The sequence below is a fragment of the Urocampus carinirostris genome, chromosome 6 (assembly GCF_059441175.1).
Source record: "Urocampus carinirostris isolate Australia breed hairy pipefish chromosome 6, RoL_Ucar_1.0, whole genome shotgun sequence".
Taxonomy (NCBI): Eukaryota; Metazoa; Chordata; class Actinopteri; order Syngnathiformes; family Syngnathidae; genus Urocampus; species Urocampus carinirostris.
Genome location: NC_142354.1, coordinates 22148457 through 22163811, shown reverse-complemented (window position 1 = coordinate 22163811; position 15355 = coordinate 22148457). Strand labels below are relative to the sequence as shown.

The following is a 15355-nucleotide window of genomic DNA, read 5'->3' as shown; positions in this document are numbered from 1 at the left end:
AAGTGTGTTTTACTGGAGAACATCAATTCAGATGTTTTGGATTATAGAAAAAAATGAAACATTTCTAAGTATAAACAAGAGCAACTAGTCAGCCTATGTTTTAAGGTTCTGCATTCAAAACTCAATGTAACTCCTTCTGGGTTTTTATATTTCATTTCTGGTCAAGTCATTTCAGTTTGCAGACTGTCCAATATGCGGGAATTGTGTTTGTATGTGCCTGGCAATTAGCTGGTATCTTTTTAGTTTCAACAGTCTACCTCTTAACCAAACACTAGCATATACTATGGACAATCATTGTGAAAAATAATAATTAGTTAGACTGACACCAAATACAATCCCAACATGAATAGTTTTGTCTTTAGTTAGACACATGGGAAAAAAGTAAGACAAACTACACCCCTGTTTTTTAATGATTTAGTTTGCTTTAATATACATTGCCTTTTTGATTGAAGACATTATCAGATACCCATTATGCTTCATAGCAAGTCCATGTGGACACAATGTCCATGTGGACACGGGAAAAAAATACTGTGTGATGCAAACTCGATGATCACTGGTGTTCCGTACTATAATCCTTGTACTGAATTGTACTGAATAAACAAGAATATCAAAACTCCTGAAACAAACATTTCTCAGTCCATATCTATGGAAGCGGGGATCCCCACTTCGATATCTCGTGACTCAGAGTTCTGAAGTTCTCTGCGGATCTCTGCTGAGATCTGCGGGTGGGTTTGTATCCTGAGCAGTTCCAGTAGCGCCGTCTTCTGTTCGGAGGCCAGGTCAGCTTTGTAGCGCTGAGCTAACGTGAGTAAACTCTGATGCCAGAGGACAGGAAGCTCTCGTTTCTCACTACGGAAAGACAGGAAGTGGGCTACCAAAGCATCAAGCACACGGAAAGGCAGGGCGTATTTCTTGTCCAGCAACAGACGCAGGAAAATGCTGTTGGCGCCGTTGTACTCCATCTCTGCCAACTTCAGCATTGTGGCACTGAAAGGTACAAAAAAGGTGTTATGCAATCTTATAGTCCATTCGAACCGACCCCGCCGATCGCAATGCGCTCATACTGGGAAATTCATCCCCGTAGGGAAATTCACACTTCCAGCAGTCTACCCCGTTCTGTGAAATTCCACTCATAAAAGAATTATACACAAATTTGGTCTGTAATATTCACGAGAGTCCAGTGAATCCAACCGTGTAAAGTATTGACTCCCCAAAAATTATAATGCCGACAAATTAATGAAAAAGAAAACCGCCTAAAAGCATTCCTGCATTGTTAGACGATCCTTGTAGGCATCAGTCCGTTTCGCTCCATAATTCCCCCGTAAAAATAAAGACTCTTTAAATTATTTCAAAATGGTGTTTAGCTTCGGAACTTTTGACTGACAGCACTCTCGGTCAATTGCAAGATTTTTTATGGTCCTTAGCATATGAAACCTCACGAGGGCTTGTAATAAAAAAAAACGAAAAAAGGACATGGCATGCTTCGGCAAAAAAAAAAAAAAAAAGTTAGCAAATATTGACTAATTCAAATGTTGATTACCTAATAAAATTCACAACATAATTTTATGAAATTTTACGGGGTGTATTTAAATCACAGCTAAAAATAAACTTTTATAAATGCAACACACCCTCGATTATCAAGCGCAAGTGTGCGCGATCATGGATTGACTTCTAGAAAGACAAGTAGAACATTTACAACTCTTTCACAATATCTAAAAATTGGACAAAGTAAATCACACGCCGCAAAATTTTTAGGGCCGTAAATTGGTCGTTTCGAATGGCCACTTTTGGAAATGTTTTGACGTCCGTTTCGAAAAACATGTCAAATACAATGTTTAGTTTTTCAGATTGTGATCAAATTTAACCTGGGACCAGGTAAGACTTTATGCTATTGTCCCAGCTGTTTTCCAGCTAAAATGCCTATGCTACACTTCTTAGTAGGCATGCGATTGCAAAATAAAAAATTCCATACAAAAATAAAAACCTATTTCTGTGTGTTCCAACTTAGATTACTCAATGTTAGTAGCACTTCCAGTAATCATATCAGTTTGGAACGAAACGAGTTCTACCTTTCAAAAGAAATAATAACCATTCATTTTTGCAATTCAATTTACTTTGGGTTTGTCTTGGATTGGGATTTTAGGCACATTTCACAGGAACATGAAGGGGTTAAAGGCTCTTTCCTTCTGATTTTCTGAAATGCCTTTGTTTTACAAAAATAAAAACAGTTCGATGCTCAAAACGCCACGTCGGTTATTTTGTTTCAATCACTTTGTAGCCTCACAGAGTTATTTCATCAATCACTTCAGAATGCATTGTGAAATCTGAACTTGGACAAAAATGATTTTTGGATCATCGTAGTCAGCAGCGGTAAGGATTGTGTAACACTCTGACATGTGATAGTAAATCTGACACCGTAGGAGTTATCAAGCAGACAAAAGCATTTGTGTTCAAAGAAACACTGCTTACCTGGAGTGTAGCACAGGAATAGAACACTTTGTGAGGATGCTTCCAATGATGATTGCCTCTCTGAGAGTACATGTTCCAGATTCACACAGAGGAATCAGTATACCTGTGGGACAAATTCAAACCGATTCAATTTCAAAAGCGTTTATACAATTTATTTCTCTGAAAGAAATATGTGTGTGTGTGTGTGTGTATATATATAAATGTGTTTTATCAGGGCACATGATTGACACACATTCCTGAGATATGGCTTTGATATGCAACGATTTTTTTTTCTAATCTGATGAAATGATAAACACCTATCTTTCTTCAACGGCTATAAATTCCAACGGCTGGGTCAACGGCCACGTAATATACCAGGGTTCCAAATTACACTAGGTTACTTGAGTAAAAAGGCAAACAGACAAAGTATAATGCGATTACTTTTTTTTATTACTTACTGCTTTTACCTGTTAACATTATACACCTCTCGTTTTACACAGAGAGGAAATTTTATGGGTGTTTTAGTTAGTTAAAATAAAATAAAATCAAAGTAAATGGACTGTTTTTCTTGTTGTTTGTTTGTATCCCTTAACCACTAGGGTCGTAGGGACACCATTTCCTTTGGTGTGTCTTGAGTAAGTATAGCCTGATGACGGCCATCCCTCTTCAGTCCAACAAATGTTTCCACCCAGTCTCAACCTTTTTTTTGTGTTTGGGTATACTGTATATTATCAAGTCACGTCAAGTCATGTTTATTTGAAAACCCCTAATCACAATAAGTTGCGAAGGGCTGTAAACAATAGGGAAAAAAAGAAAGAAAAAGAACAAAAGACAAAAGGGGAGCTAAAGAAATAGAGAAATAGAAATAAAGAGAAAGAGAGTGAAATTGAGGGATAAAGAAAAAATAATCACAGAAGAGAAAAAGTAAGAAAAACAAACGGGGAGCAAGAGAGAGGAAAGTAAAAGAAAACAAAGAAAAAAAGAAAGGAAAACAAAAGAAAGAGGAAGAGAGAGAAAGTGAGAACTAAATAAGGAGAGGGGAATAGAAGGACAGAGAGGGAGATATAAATAGAGAAAAAGAAAGAAAAATACAGAAAGATAATGAAATAAAGAAATACTTGTCTTGAAAAAATGTATAGAATAGCTACTGCATCCCGTATTAAATAGTTTCTGTATAATGGAAATTCATAACGTAAGTGTGATAATGACTACGTATCGTTAGATTTTTTTTCAAACGAGTAAATATTAAATTGAAGTTCATGAAATCAGTTAACTACCAAGGTAACGCTTTAATATACGCAACACTACCACCAAGTGGACACCTTGTACAGTGACACCTTCCAAAATGGGTCACAGTGGAAAATTCCACATATTTAATTATGGTGCAACATGATCTAAAAAAAATGCTGTCAGCAAGCTTTGAGTAACGAAACGTGATCCATAACAGAAAGAGGCTGAGTTTTGATTAGAATTTTAGGAGTGATTTATTTAAGAATGTCTAATCATTTATAATATAAACAAACCTGTTATAGAACAGTGGTTCTCAACTGACTTCAGGACCCACCCTGACAAGCTGCGATCCAAATCAGAAAAAATTTGAGCAGTTGAAATCGGAGGTAGAACATAGTCACCTTATCCGACTTCACTATCACCAACTTTCTTGGGACCCGTTATAAAGAGTAGGAAAGGGAAATAAAACTAACAGAATCACAATAACTAAAGCTGTGGTCCGTCGCTAAAAAAGTTTTGGCAGAGCTGATTGCCTTAACAAGAGGAGCTCGAGCAGGGTATTATCGGCATTGCTGTTAAGGAGTTTTATTGAACCTCCGTTCTTTCTTCTTCTTCGCATTATTTTGCCAAGGCAATGGCCCGCCACCCCATGAAAATGGGCCCACTTTAAGGTCCAGGCCCACCAGTTGAGAAACACTGTTCTAGACTTAAAACCTCACCTTTAAACCAGGCTCCCGGTTTGAACAAGGCCTTCTTCAGAGCACTGTAAAGATGAAAATTGAGTCGTTTGTACTCGGCAATATCATCCCGAACTCTGGGCAACAGCACCAAGTTGTAAAATCTCTGGGCCATTCGCTCTTTCAAATTAGAAGCGAAAATTCTGGAACAAATGCAAATGGACACAAAGGAGACATGTCAGTCCGTTAAAATCATTTTTCGTATCACGCTGCGAACCGACCTCGTTGCCTGATACATAGCAGCTGCCGTCCAGTTCTCGGGCTCAGTCAAATAGAGAATCTGCTCCCAGTTTGAAAGCGCTGGTATTATTTTGAAAGCCTTTGGCATCTTTCCACTGCGATACTTGGACAGGACCTGGAGTGAAAGTCAAACAAAAATGGAGATTGTGACTGGAATCCAATCAATATCCCAAAGCCACTTAGCTGACAACAAATTATGAAATCCTTTATTATTAAACAATATTATGGCCGTCACCAACTATTGAAACGATTAGTTCAGGGGTGACGAACAAGTTTGACACAAATTTTTAACTGTGAGAGTCAAAGAGCCACCCCACGCACTGACCGGCATTAGACAAAACCTACGCAGATGATTGGCAGTCAGTTATGTGTCCGGAGCAGCATAAAAACAGCAAATCTGCCAAATTAATTTCAAACTTATTTATTATTTGTGATTAACTCTAATGGATTCAAGTGTGTTTTAAGAGGGGAAAAAACTAAACATGAAACGAGGCAAAGAGCCAGAGTATAATAGAAAATATGATGAGGCAAAGAGCCGCATTCTTATTGGCCAAGAGCCGCGTGTTCGCCACCCCTGGATTCGTTGAAATATAAGACAATTATTTCTTAAATTTTGCATTAAGTTGATTTAATTGTGTGGAGAATTACCTCTTTTATAAAGCATATTGCAGAGTCATACAAAAATAAATCTAAAAAAAAAGAAAAAAACATTTAGGCACAATGCTAGGTCATAAACCTCTTTCAATTTTTTAGGGACAGGCAAAAAAATAATAAATTAAAATCAAGTAAACATCTTTATCCCTGTAAACCAAGAACAGGCTCAGTGGCAGCGGAAGAACAGTAAATAAAACAAATATGTGCATTTTGTGAAGTAGATTCCGTGGTCAACTGCAAAGTCTGTAACAAAAGAACTCTACTATTTTTAACATTTTATTATCAAATAGTTTCAACTACAGACGCTGCCCTACGTACGAACGAGATTCCGGACAATCGATAGTTAGTTGAAGTTGTAAGTTGCTTCAGTGCTATATTTTTATGTTTAACGCTTTTTAAAAGTAACCTGTATTGTTTTGCACTTAAAAAATAACGTTTAATGAAATATGCTCTACAAAGATAAAGTGAGGCTTTACTTACTTATGGGATTTGCGGGTCAAGAGGTCCTCCTCTGTGGTGAAAAAATGGCCGAAAAAAAGTGTTCCGACGATTTTCTCAACCACATCAAGCTTTCTTATTCTACTTTCGTTTCAAAAGAATTGGCTCACCTCTTCCTTACACTTTACACCAACCATATTGAATGGATGCACGAGATATTAAACAGTAAAAATGTCTTAAAAAGTTCCTTCTTGCGCTAGAGATACAGTATACGTAGTATGTTTACACACGAACTAGGAAGAGGAAGTGAAATTCTTCTTCGGGGTGGATGCCGGCTGACCTCTCACAATGCCACCACACGCCGATACCAATGGAAAGAAGCACTACATTAATGTCCTGTACTCGGAAAAAGGTGCACAGAATACAAAATCTAACCTACAGCCATGTCGGATATTTTTCTACATCCCCAAAAAATGATCGTATCTGCCGTATCTATCCTTATGTCGAATGTTTGTAAGTCGGGGAGCGTCTGTACTGATGTTTGTTGGTTGTAGAGTTTTAAACAACTGCCGTTCGTTCTTCAGACTGCATGCATTTAATTTCAAATGTGTTATGCAGGCACAATTTGTCAAAACGCTCAGGCTTTCTTTTAAGGTGAAATATGCGCAGATGAATCTTACCAGGGCGGGTTAGACTCAGTTTTGTTCAAATGTCTGACATTCTATTTAAATGTTAGTGCGTCACTGAGCTACTACCATGCTACGCAAAGTCTGCTTAGCAAACTTTAGAAATACAGACGCTCCCCTACTTACGATCATTCGACTTACGGAAAAAAAAAAAAAAAAAAAAAAAAACGGTAGCTATGAAAATTGTTTTCGGGATGTCGAGAAATATCCGGACATTCCTGTAAGTTAGATTTTGTATTGTGTGCACCTTTATTCCAGTACAGGACATTACTTCTTTCCGTCACTACCGGCGTGTGGCGCTGCTAGAGGTCATCCAGCATTCACCCCGAAAAAGAAATCTGGCTTCTACTTCCTAGTTCGTGTGTAAACTGACAGCACTGTTTCTCTAGCGGGCTAAAAACTTTTTTATTGCTTAATATCTTGTGCATCCATTCAATATGGTTGGTGTAAAGTGTAAAGAAGAGGTTAGCCGTTTCTTTTGAAATAAAAGTGGAATAAGACAGCTTGATGCGGTTGAGAAAATTGTTGGATAGCTTTTTTCAGCCACTTTACCTAACTCTTGAAGCTCATCTTCCAAAAGTAAGTTAAACTTAATTTTATTTATGTTTATGTTTTATGAAATGTTATTTTTTGTACAAAACAATACAGGTTACTTATACAAGGCGTAAACATGCATTCCATATAAAATATAGCATTGAAGCAACTTACAAAGTTAACTTACCATCTCGTTCGTAAGTAGGGCAGTGTCTGTAGTCTTTATATTTTCTGTATCCAGGTAGGGGGTTAGATTAGTGGAGATTTTACTGTCTTGTTGTATGCTAAATGCTTTTATACAGCACATTGAGTGGCATTATTTTGCCTGAAAAGTGCTTTACAAACAAATTTGATTTGAAATTTGATTTATGTTTCTGCTCGAAACAGAGACGCTATTCTACATGAACCACTCTCAGCAGAGATTATATTCATGTAGAAGAGCCTCACTTTGTAGGAAAATAGTGTCTGGTGACAATAAAATTAATTGTTGACGATTTCTATTATAGATTTTAGTTGACAACGTTGAGTAATTTCGCAGCCCGAGTTATTATATCTCTGAGGGTAGGCAAAAATATCATAGTTTTTGTAACAACCTTATTGACACCTCTGTACACTTCTACTATCCTTGGGTCGAGCTGTTGCATTGGGCAACCAGAGATCTCTGACATCATTGTTCCCACTTCTGTCTGTTTTTCTGTTATCTTCTCCATTATAATGTCTGCAAGCGTTCGCCTAAACGACACAATAAAAATATTTATTTGATTGTTTCCTTTAAGTCTAGATTGTGCGTGGGTATGTTAGCCTTGCCTCACTGGTGGGTTCTTATTCATGAAGGTCTCAATTGCTTTCTCGTCATCTGGATCCACCACGATATCGTTGTAACACACAGTGTTGGCGTCACTACTACGACCTTCTGCACCCAGTTCTGGCCACTCGTCATCTGAGTCTCCATCTTGTGATGTGGAACCTAAAAAAAATGTTAAGATAACCCGTTGAAAAACGTGTGACAATGAAAATCAACACAATATTGCAATGATTCTCCCCGAAAATTCATGATGAAACAACTACATTTGCATCTCTCAATAAGCTTGTCACAATTATAGGCTAGATTGTTTAAACCAGGGAAGTCAAAGTGGCGGCCCGCGGGCAGTATCTGGCCCGTGAGACAACGCTGAGAGAAATGAAAGAAAAAAATGAACTTCAGGTAGAAATATGTCCAAAGCGAGGTGCCTCTTATAAAGACGCTGTACTTGTATTTCTTTCTCTCTCGGTTTCTCTTTTACTCTTTCTTTGTCTCTATCTCTCTTGGAGTCTTTTACCTTATTTTTCTCTCTCTTTCTTTCCTTCTTTTCTCTCTTTCTCTTTTGCTTTCTCCTTCTCTGTTCTCTTTGGATTTCTTTATTTCTCTCTCGAGCACTGAAAAAGCTGAGGTCAATCATGGACAATCCATCGCATCCACTACACAGCATTATCTCCAGACAGAAGAGCAGTTTCAGCGACAGACTGCTGTCACCGTCTTGTACTACGGACAGACTGAAGAGATCTTTTCTTCCTCATGCCATGAGGCTCTTTAACTCCACCCGGCAGAGTAAAGGCCCACATTAAACCACACCACCTACATTGGATATTACCGAATCTTACTGCAATATGTATTCTGTGTAGCACTATTTAGTTACTCTATATAACACGCTACAGTGGGCATTTGCACGTCACACTGGGTATTTGTATATTGTATTCTTTTGGCTTTATTATTGTACTGTTCTCAGCTCAGGGATGCTGCTGGAAATGTGAATTTCCCTTAGGGGATGAATAAAGTATCTATCTATCTATCTATCTATCTATCATTCTTTCCCCTCTCTCACCATTTCTCTCTATCGCTTTTGTTTCTCTTTCTCTCTTTCCTTGTCCCCCACTATTTTTCATTCCATCTCTAATCTACTAGTTCTCACCTCCCTCAACAATTGTTCATTAGTTTAATGATTAATTGGCTGTTGATTGATTCAAACGTGGGGTAGCACGGCGAAACAGTGGTTAGCAGATCTGCGGCACAGTTCTGAGGTCATGAGATCGAACCTCCCTGTTTGGAGTTTGCATGTTTTCCTTGTGCTTTTGTGGGTTTCCTCCGGGCACTCCGGTTTCCTCCCGCTTTAATTGGCCAGTCCAAATTGCCCATAGGTGTAAATGAGAGAGTGAGTTGTCTGTCTCTGTGTGCCTTGCGACTGGCTGGCAACCAGTTCAGGGTGTCCCCTAACAACTGGGAAGGGCTCCAGCACCCCCGCGAGGATAAGCGGTGCAGATAGTGAATGGATGAAACGTGTTTATTTTTATCTGATCTTTGTAAGATAAAGTAAATATAATTGTTTTTTAAATGTCAATTCTCCACGTCCGAACGTAGATAAATATGACACTCAAGCCATAGAAAATACAATATAGAATAAAAAATGCTCAAAATAGAGCGAGAAGTCTGAGAATTCCCAGCCTAACGTTGTCAAGAGAACTATAAACTATTATTTACTCTGCAGCCTCACACATAATTCATTTGCAGAAAAAGTTAGCATGCTTTTGTGATAATCCAATTGGAAATACCTCATTTAAAATATGTTAAACACAACTCGGACTTTTGATGAAAGCAAAACTTTGAAGCAACCTAGGTGCATTTAATTGAGTTAAAAAATATATCCTAGTATCCATTATACAGATGCAATGCATGTACTTTACCAAGAACCGTGACTGGCGCTTTCTTTTTTGGTACCAGGCCATATTCGGTCTGGAGTTCTTCTTGTTGAATCCTTGCTTGTTGTAAGATCTTTTTGGACAGACGCTCGTCCACGTAATTATCTTCGCTCTCAACCCGATCATCTCGAAGTTTCACGGGGCCTTTGCGTCGACCCGTGTCGGCCTGTAGCATCTGATCGACGAGCGTGTCCGGCTGCATTTGCCTGACACCCCCTCCTTTAGATTTTCGCACTTTCGGCATATCTTCAGTTCGTCTGGTGTGTTCCGAAAAACTTTTTTTTTAACTCCTTTGCGGGTTTGAAATAATATGGAGATTGTCTTCAGAGTGTAAACAAGTTAGCTAAACACGTGTAGGTGCCTTTCTAAAGGGAAGTGACGTCACAGTTAGTCAAAGTCTCAACCCCCCCTGTTTTGTTTAATTATAAAGTTAATATTATTATTTTTGTTGATAACTTTTAGTGTCTATATATCATTGTTGTTTTTGTTTGAGTTTGACGTTTAGTTTAGTTTTGTTTGTTTGTTTTTTGAAACCGGAAACTTCCAATATCTAAAACGAAGAAGAAGTCCACCCGGAAGTATTCAACCTACTATGAAATCTGCTTTCGCGACGAATAATGGGAGTTACATGGTGAGGACTTATTTTATTTTTTTATCTTGTACATATTTAGTGTGAAAAGACCCTTTAATAAGCTTTCTCAATACATTTTATCTCACTGCATTGTGAGTTTGACCATACAACACATGATTCTCAAATTAATTCATAAGATGCTCACCTGTCAACCTAGATTAATTGCTTACCTTATTATCCATCCATCCATCATCTGCGCTGCTTATCCTCAGTAGGGTCGCGGGGTGCTTATCTCATTAATGATTTCAATTCACCTAATCACTTTTCGACTGTTCTACCTGTCACGATGAAACAATAGCACAGATCATCCTCACTGTGTTATTATGGAAGTAACATTTTATTTTTAGAAAATAACGTATATGATTTCTAATGGCGCAAATGTGAATGGTGATGGACAAGAGGATTAAAGTATCACTCAGACTCAATTGCTAATACATGTTCAGTGTAAAACAAAAATTATTTGTTGCAGTGTGTGTCAGGTGCCGGTGGCAGAAGGGAAGAGTGTGCAGCAGACCGTGGACATGGTCCACAAGAAACTAGAGCAGCTTGGCGCTGTTAAACAAGGAAACTTCTGTGTCGACTGTGAAACCTACCATGCAACTGGGAGCGTCAGTGGTAATGCTTAATTATGTTTGTATTCTGTTAAGTCCCTTGTTTGAGTCAAAATGTGCAGCCAGGAAGCCACTTCATTTTGTATTTTGATCAATTCTTCTCCGCTCCTACCAGAGAAAATGTCAACAAGCTAGATTAGGTCTTCTTACTATTAAAATAATCTAATGATTAAAAGTCATCTAGGAACAATTGAAATTAAGATCAATAGTCGTTTATTCAGACTGTGATTATTCCACAATTAAATCATTTGTTACCACTTGACAGGAACTGCAATTCCAGTCCTGATTCAAATTGTGTGCTTTTAAAACACAATCAAAATAACATGATTCAACACAAATATTTCCAATCATTTTGAGACTCTTGCTATTGTTAAATTTCTATTTTTATAATACAATTGCTTGTCTTTATTTGTGTATAAGGACATAATGGAAAAAATATCTGGATTTGATGTAAATAATTTCCTTCACATGTTTTTCCTGTCTTGATTTATAGATATTTTGCTTCATTCCACTAATGTTGTAAGAAAAGCAGAATCGGTTTGTTCTTTTAATGGCCACGGAGGATAATTGATTGTCGCTGTTAATTTTGTGTTCCAGGTCAACCGTCCAAGCTTTTGTACGTCATGCACAACTCAGAAACCCCGCTAAGTTGCCTGGCTCTATTCGAGAACGGGCCCTGCCTTGTAGCCGACGCAAACTTTGATGTTCTCATGGTGAAACTAAAGAGCCACTTCCAGAATGCCAAGGGCCACAAAGTGGAGTGCCGGGGGTCCCGATTCCGCTACTGTGACTTTTTGATCAAAGTCGGCACAGTGACAATGAGCTCAAGTGCCAGAGGAATATCAGTTGAAGTATGGGGCACCATGTCGGAGTTAAAAACCAAACCAAAAATACACCTCACTTGGTTGTAACTGTTCTCATGCTCTCTGCAGGTGGAATATTGTCCCTGTGTGGTTCCAGGAGACTGCTGGAATCTAATGAAGGAATTCATGCAGTCATTCTTGGGCCCCGGTGTCCCAGAGCTGCCTTCTGCTTTTGCCACCAAGCCTGAAGGCATTTTTGCACCATCTGATTGTGTTGACACCATGACACAGTACCTGGAGTTATTCAACAAGTTGCGTAAACTGCAAATTCAAGGGGGTAATGTACGTTGAATTGCCATTCCTTGGATATATTATTGCTCGCTCGCTCGTTGTTCCTGTCACTACCGCTTATTCAAGATCAGGTTACAAGGCAACAACTACGGGGAAGGCCTGACGTGCTTTTTTATTTTAATAGTATGTCTTAGACTCTGTAAAAATATTCACAAATTCCAATCCCTTGGATCAAAAAGCTATTTGAAAGCTTGTCCTGTTATTTTCAATTGAGTGACTTTTCATCGTGCATAAGCCTTTTTGATGGTCACGTCTTGTGTTAAAAAAAAAAAAGACTTCGTTAGAACAAAATCTACATATGTGTGTTCCGCTTGACACCACTCTGAACCAGTGATGTGCCTTTTAAAGCAGAGTTAAAGAAGTCTTTGGATTGCCAACTGTCATTTACCCAATCATTGTAAATCTTCTGCTCAAGTTTGTTTTATTAAACTGTAATGACACATTTCACAATATTTGAATGCTAAAATATCAGCACTTGCAAATATCTAAAGAACAGGTTATATTTCAGAAAAAAACATTTTTTATTAAAAAATCTTGTTATTTATCTGTTATGGATGAGTACAGAATTGTATTGCTATAACTTTACTTCTGTAGAAAAGAAGGTATATGTGCATGCCTTTTTTACATTCACCTATAGGGGATTGTGATATTTGTTTCTGCATCCACATACTGTAGATAACGTCCTACTTTTACCTGGATTACTAGAGCTATTGTTTGTGACAGGAATGAGTGGAGAGGTGTTGTGAAAGGATAGTGTGATGTTTGGAAGCGTTCTAAGGGATGGGAATGACACCTGTATGATGCGGCAGGGGTAAACCAGTGAAAACTGTCGGGCCCTGCTGTTGAACAGAAGAGTGTGTAGTGTCACCCTGACCCGAGTGACACGGCCGCTTTCTTGTGTCCCGTTTCATCTGGAGGGACGAAAGCATGACCAACTTGGGTGCCGAGGTGCCTAACTTGTTTGGGCATTTGGGTTGGCCATGGTCCCCAAAAAGATTTGTGTGTGATTTTTAGCCACTTTTCCCCTTTTTATTTTCTTTGTTTTTGTATGTGTTTGTTTTGCTGTCGGTCACCCCTCTCGAGGGATATGACCAGAGTCGATAGATAGATAGATACTTGTGAAGGTCTGAACAATAATAACTCCTTCAATTGTCCTAGTTGTTTACTTATTTTGGCTGCGTGGTCATTTTGTGTTAATGGTTTGAATGAGATGCAACAATTGATTTATTTATTTATTTTTTAAATTAATCATGAACTATATTTGTTTACATGTTTTAAACGGTAAATATTAGTTTTTCCAATCCTCCAAAATTGATCGCAACTTTTTTTTTTTTAAGAGGGTTTTAAATTTACTTTTGTGTTCAATGGAAGCATGTAAAACTTAGAGCTTTCTAGTGGTACACATTTTCAAACAGCTAAAGAAAACTGATTTGAATACTGGGCCAAATTACATCAACCATCATACTATTGGATTTTTTTTTTTTATAAAACATCATAGGTCGGGGAATGTGTTTATTTTACATAGTGGAATCCCTCCCTAGTGGTCGCTGTCGTGTCTGCGATGCGCTATGCCCTTTTGTTTGCTTTAGACAACAGTGCCATCTAGTGGTCAAATATTACACACTGCGGCTTTATCGTTAAATAGACTTCTTTTTTTGATAATAGCATTTTAAAACGCATCAGTACTTGCGATGTGTACCACAACCAGTATTGGTTGCTTTCTAATATCAATTTTAAAAGCGGTAACCTGAAATGGAAGGAATGTCATAATGCTATAAAATATCATGTTGGGGCTTAAAGCGACAGTGTTTATTATTTAGCACCCCAAGTGGTCAAAAAAAAACGTTTTTAAATATAATGATTCAAGTAAGTAACAATACATAAACTATCCTGAAATGCATTCTCGCAGGTTGAGAAATAAGCATTAATTTACATAACAGTAGCCTCACATATAAGGAAGCTGAAATAATTGTCTGACATCTTGTTTGCTACAGGTCCTCAAAAACCTCAAAAAGGTTTGGCTAAAAAACGAGAATCAAAATGGTGCGTTTTGGTCACTTTCAATCTCCGTAGTTCATATACTTCCAAGTGTATTTTAAACAAGGGCATAGTTCTTGCATGAACGGAGGGGACGTGGACCCACCAGAATTGAGGAATCATTGCATCATCCCTACTAGTACCATGTGATTACTTGGAAATGTGCTGTCCCCACCAAGACCAAACGATGATTTCATCATTTTTTTTTCAGTTGCACTACAGCTGGGTTTACCAACTTTTTCAAGATGAGAGCTACTTATTTGTCCTAGTTTGTGCAAAGGGCACCTGTGTTTGATATCCCTTTTCATGGATCCCTTAACTGCATAGGTAGGTCCTGGCCTGTTTTTGAGTTGAGGCAAAATTGGGACCAGTCCATCCCTAATGTTGGCCTAATTCTTTTCTGGTCTGCATATCCTCCTGCCCCCTTGGACTGTGCCCAAGAGAATGATCTTGGTCAGTCCTGATGATCCTGTGACGTGACCATAACACTGAAGTTTCTGTCTGCGTACAGTTGACGATAGTTCTTCATAAGGTCTGTTGATATGCATCTCTAAAATATCTCATGTTATCACTATGTTGTAACTATGTTACAACCAGGTTAATTATTGAATAAAGGTAAATGGACTTAGTCAATCACTAAAAATTTTTTCATAGAAAATCCGCAGCACAGGTCTCCTATTTTCAGAAGAGCTCCGTGGACACCTCAGCTGTCCTTCAGGGGCACCCTGGAAACCCCTGCACTACACAACAGTGATATCTAGTGGTCAAATAATACACACTGTCCCTTTTCTAGGCATTTCATTAAGTGTTGGTAATTTTATTGCAAATTGAAGAGAGTTGGGGCAACAGTGGCTCAGGAGGTAGAGCGCTCGTCTTGGGATCAAGAGATCGCAGTTCGAATCTCCTCTGTGTTACATGTCAAAGTGTCCTTGGGTAAGACACTGAACCCCTAATACCCCCAATATGCTGGTTAGCGCCTTACTTATGTCGTACAGTAATCAAACCATAAATTAAATGCAAGTCGCCTGGGGGGTTGTTTATTTTGCGTGTGATGGCAGATTTTTGCAGTTTGAACAAGCCATGCCTTTAGTGACAAGATTGGATAGATTGAGAAATTAAATTGTGAGAGACAGAACTGGAGTAGTAGTGGAACTGAGCAAGCGTGTGGATAAGAGAGTACTCGGTTGGCTTGGACACATGGAGAGGATGGATGACGAGCGAA

At 38.4% G+C, this 15355-nt stretch overlaps 2 protein-coding genes across 2 annotated transcripts; one reads left to right on the top strand and one right to left on the bottom strand.

The window, feature by feature from the left end:
• Positions 1–521: 521 nt before the first annotated feature.
• On the bottom strand, positions 522–10094 carry bysl (bystin like). The gene is made up of 7 exons (XM_088338307.1): positions 9686–10094; positions 7775–7934; positions 7561–7699; positions 4637–4770; positions 4398–4558; positions 2470–2572; positions 522–987 (listed from the first exon to the last, which is right to left on the bottom strand). Exons 1-7 carry the CDS (start codon positions 9942–9944, stop codon positions 633–635), a joined length of 1311 nt encoding a protein of 436 aa, XP_088194433.1. The 5' UTR covers positions 9945–10094; the 3' UTR covers positions 522–632.
• Positions 10095–10169: 75 nt separating this feature from the next.
• Positions 10170–14762, top strand: med20 (mediator complex subunit 20). Its single transcript, XM_088338306.1, has 4 exons — positions 10170–10331; positions 10801–10946; positions 11540–11793; positions 11875–14762. The coding sequence occupies exons 1-4, from the start codon at positions 10318–10320 to the stop codon at positions 12094–12096; spliced, it is 636 nt and encodes a 211-aa protein (XP_088194432.1). The 5' UTR covers positions 10170–10317; the 3' UTR covers positions 12097–14762.
• The last annotated feature ends 593 nt before the right edge of the window (positions 14763–15355 follow it).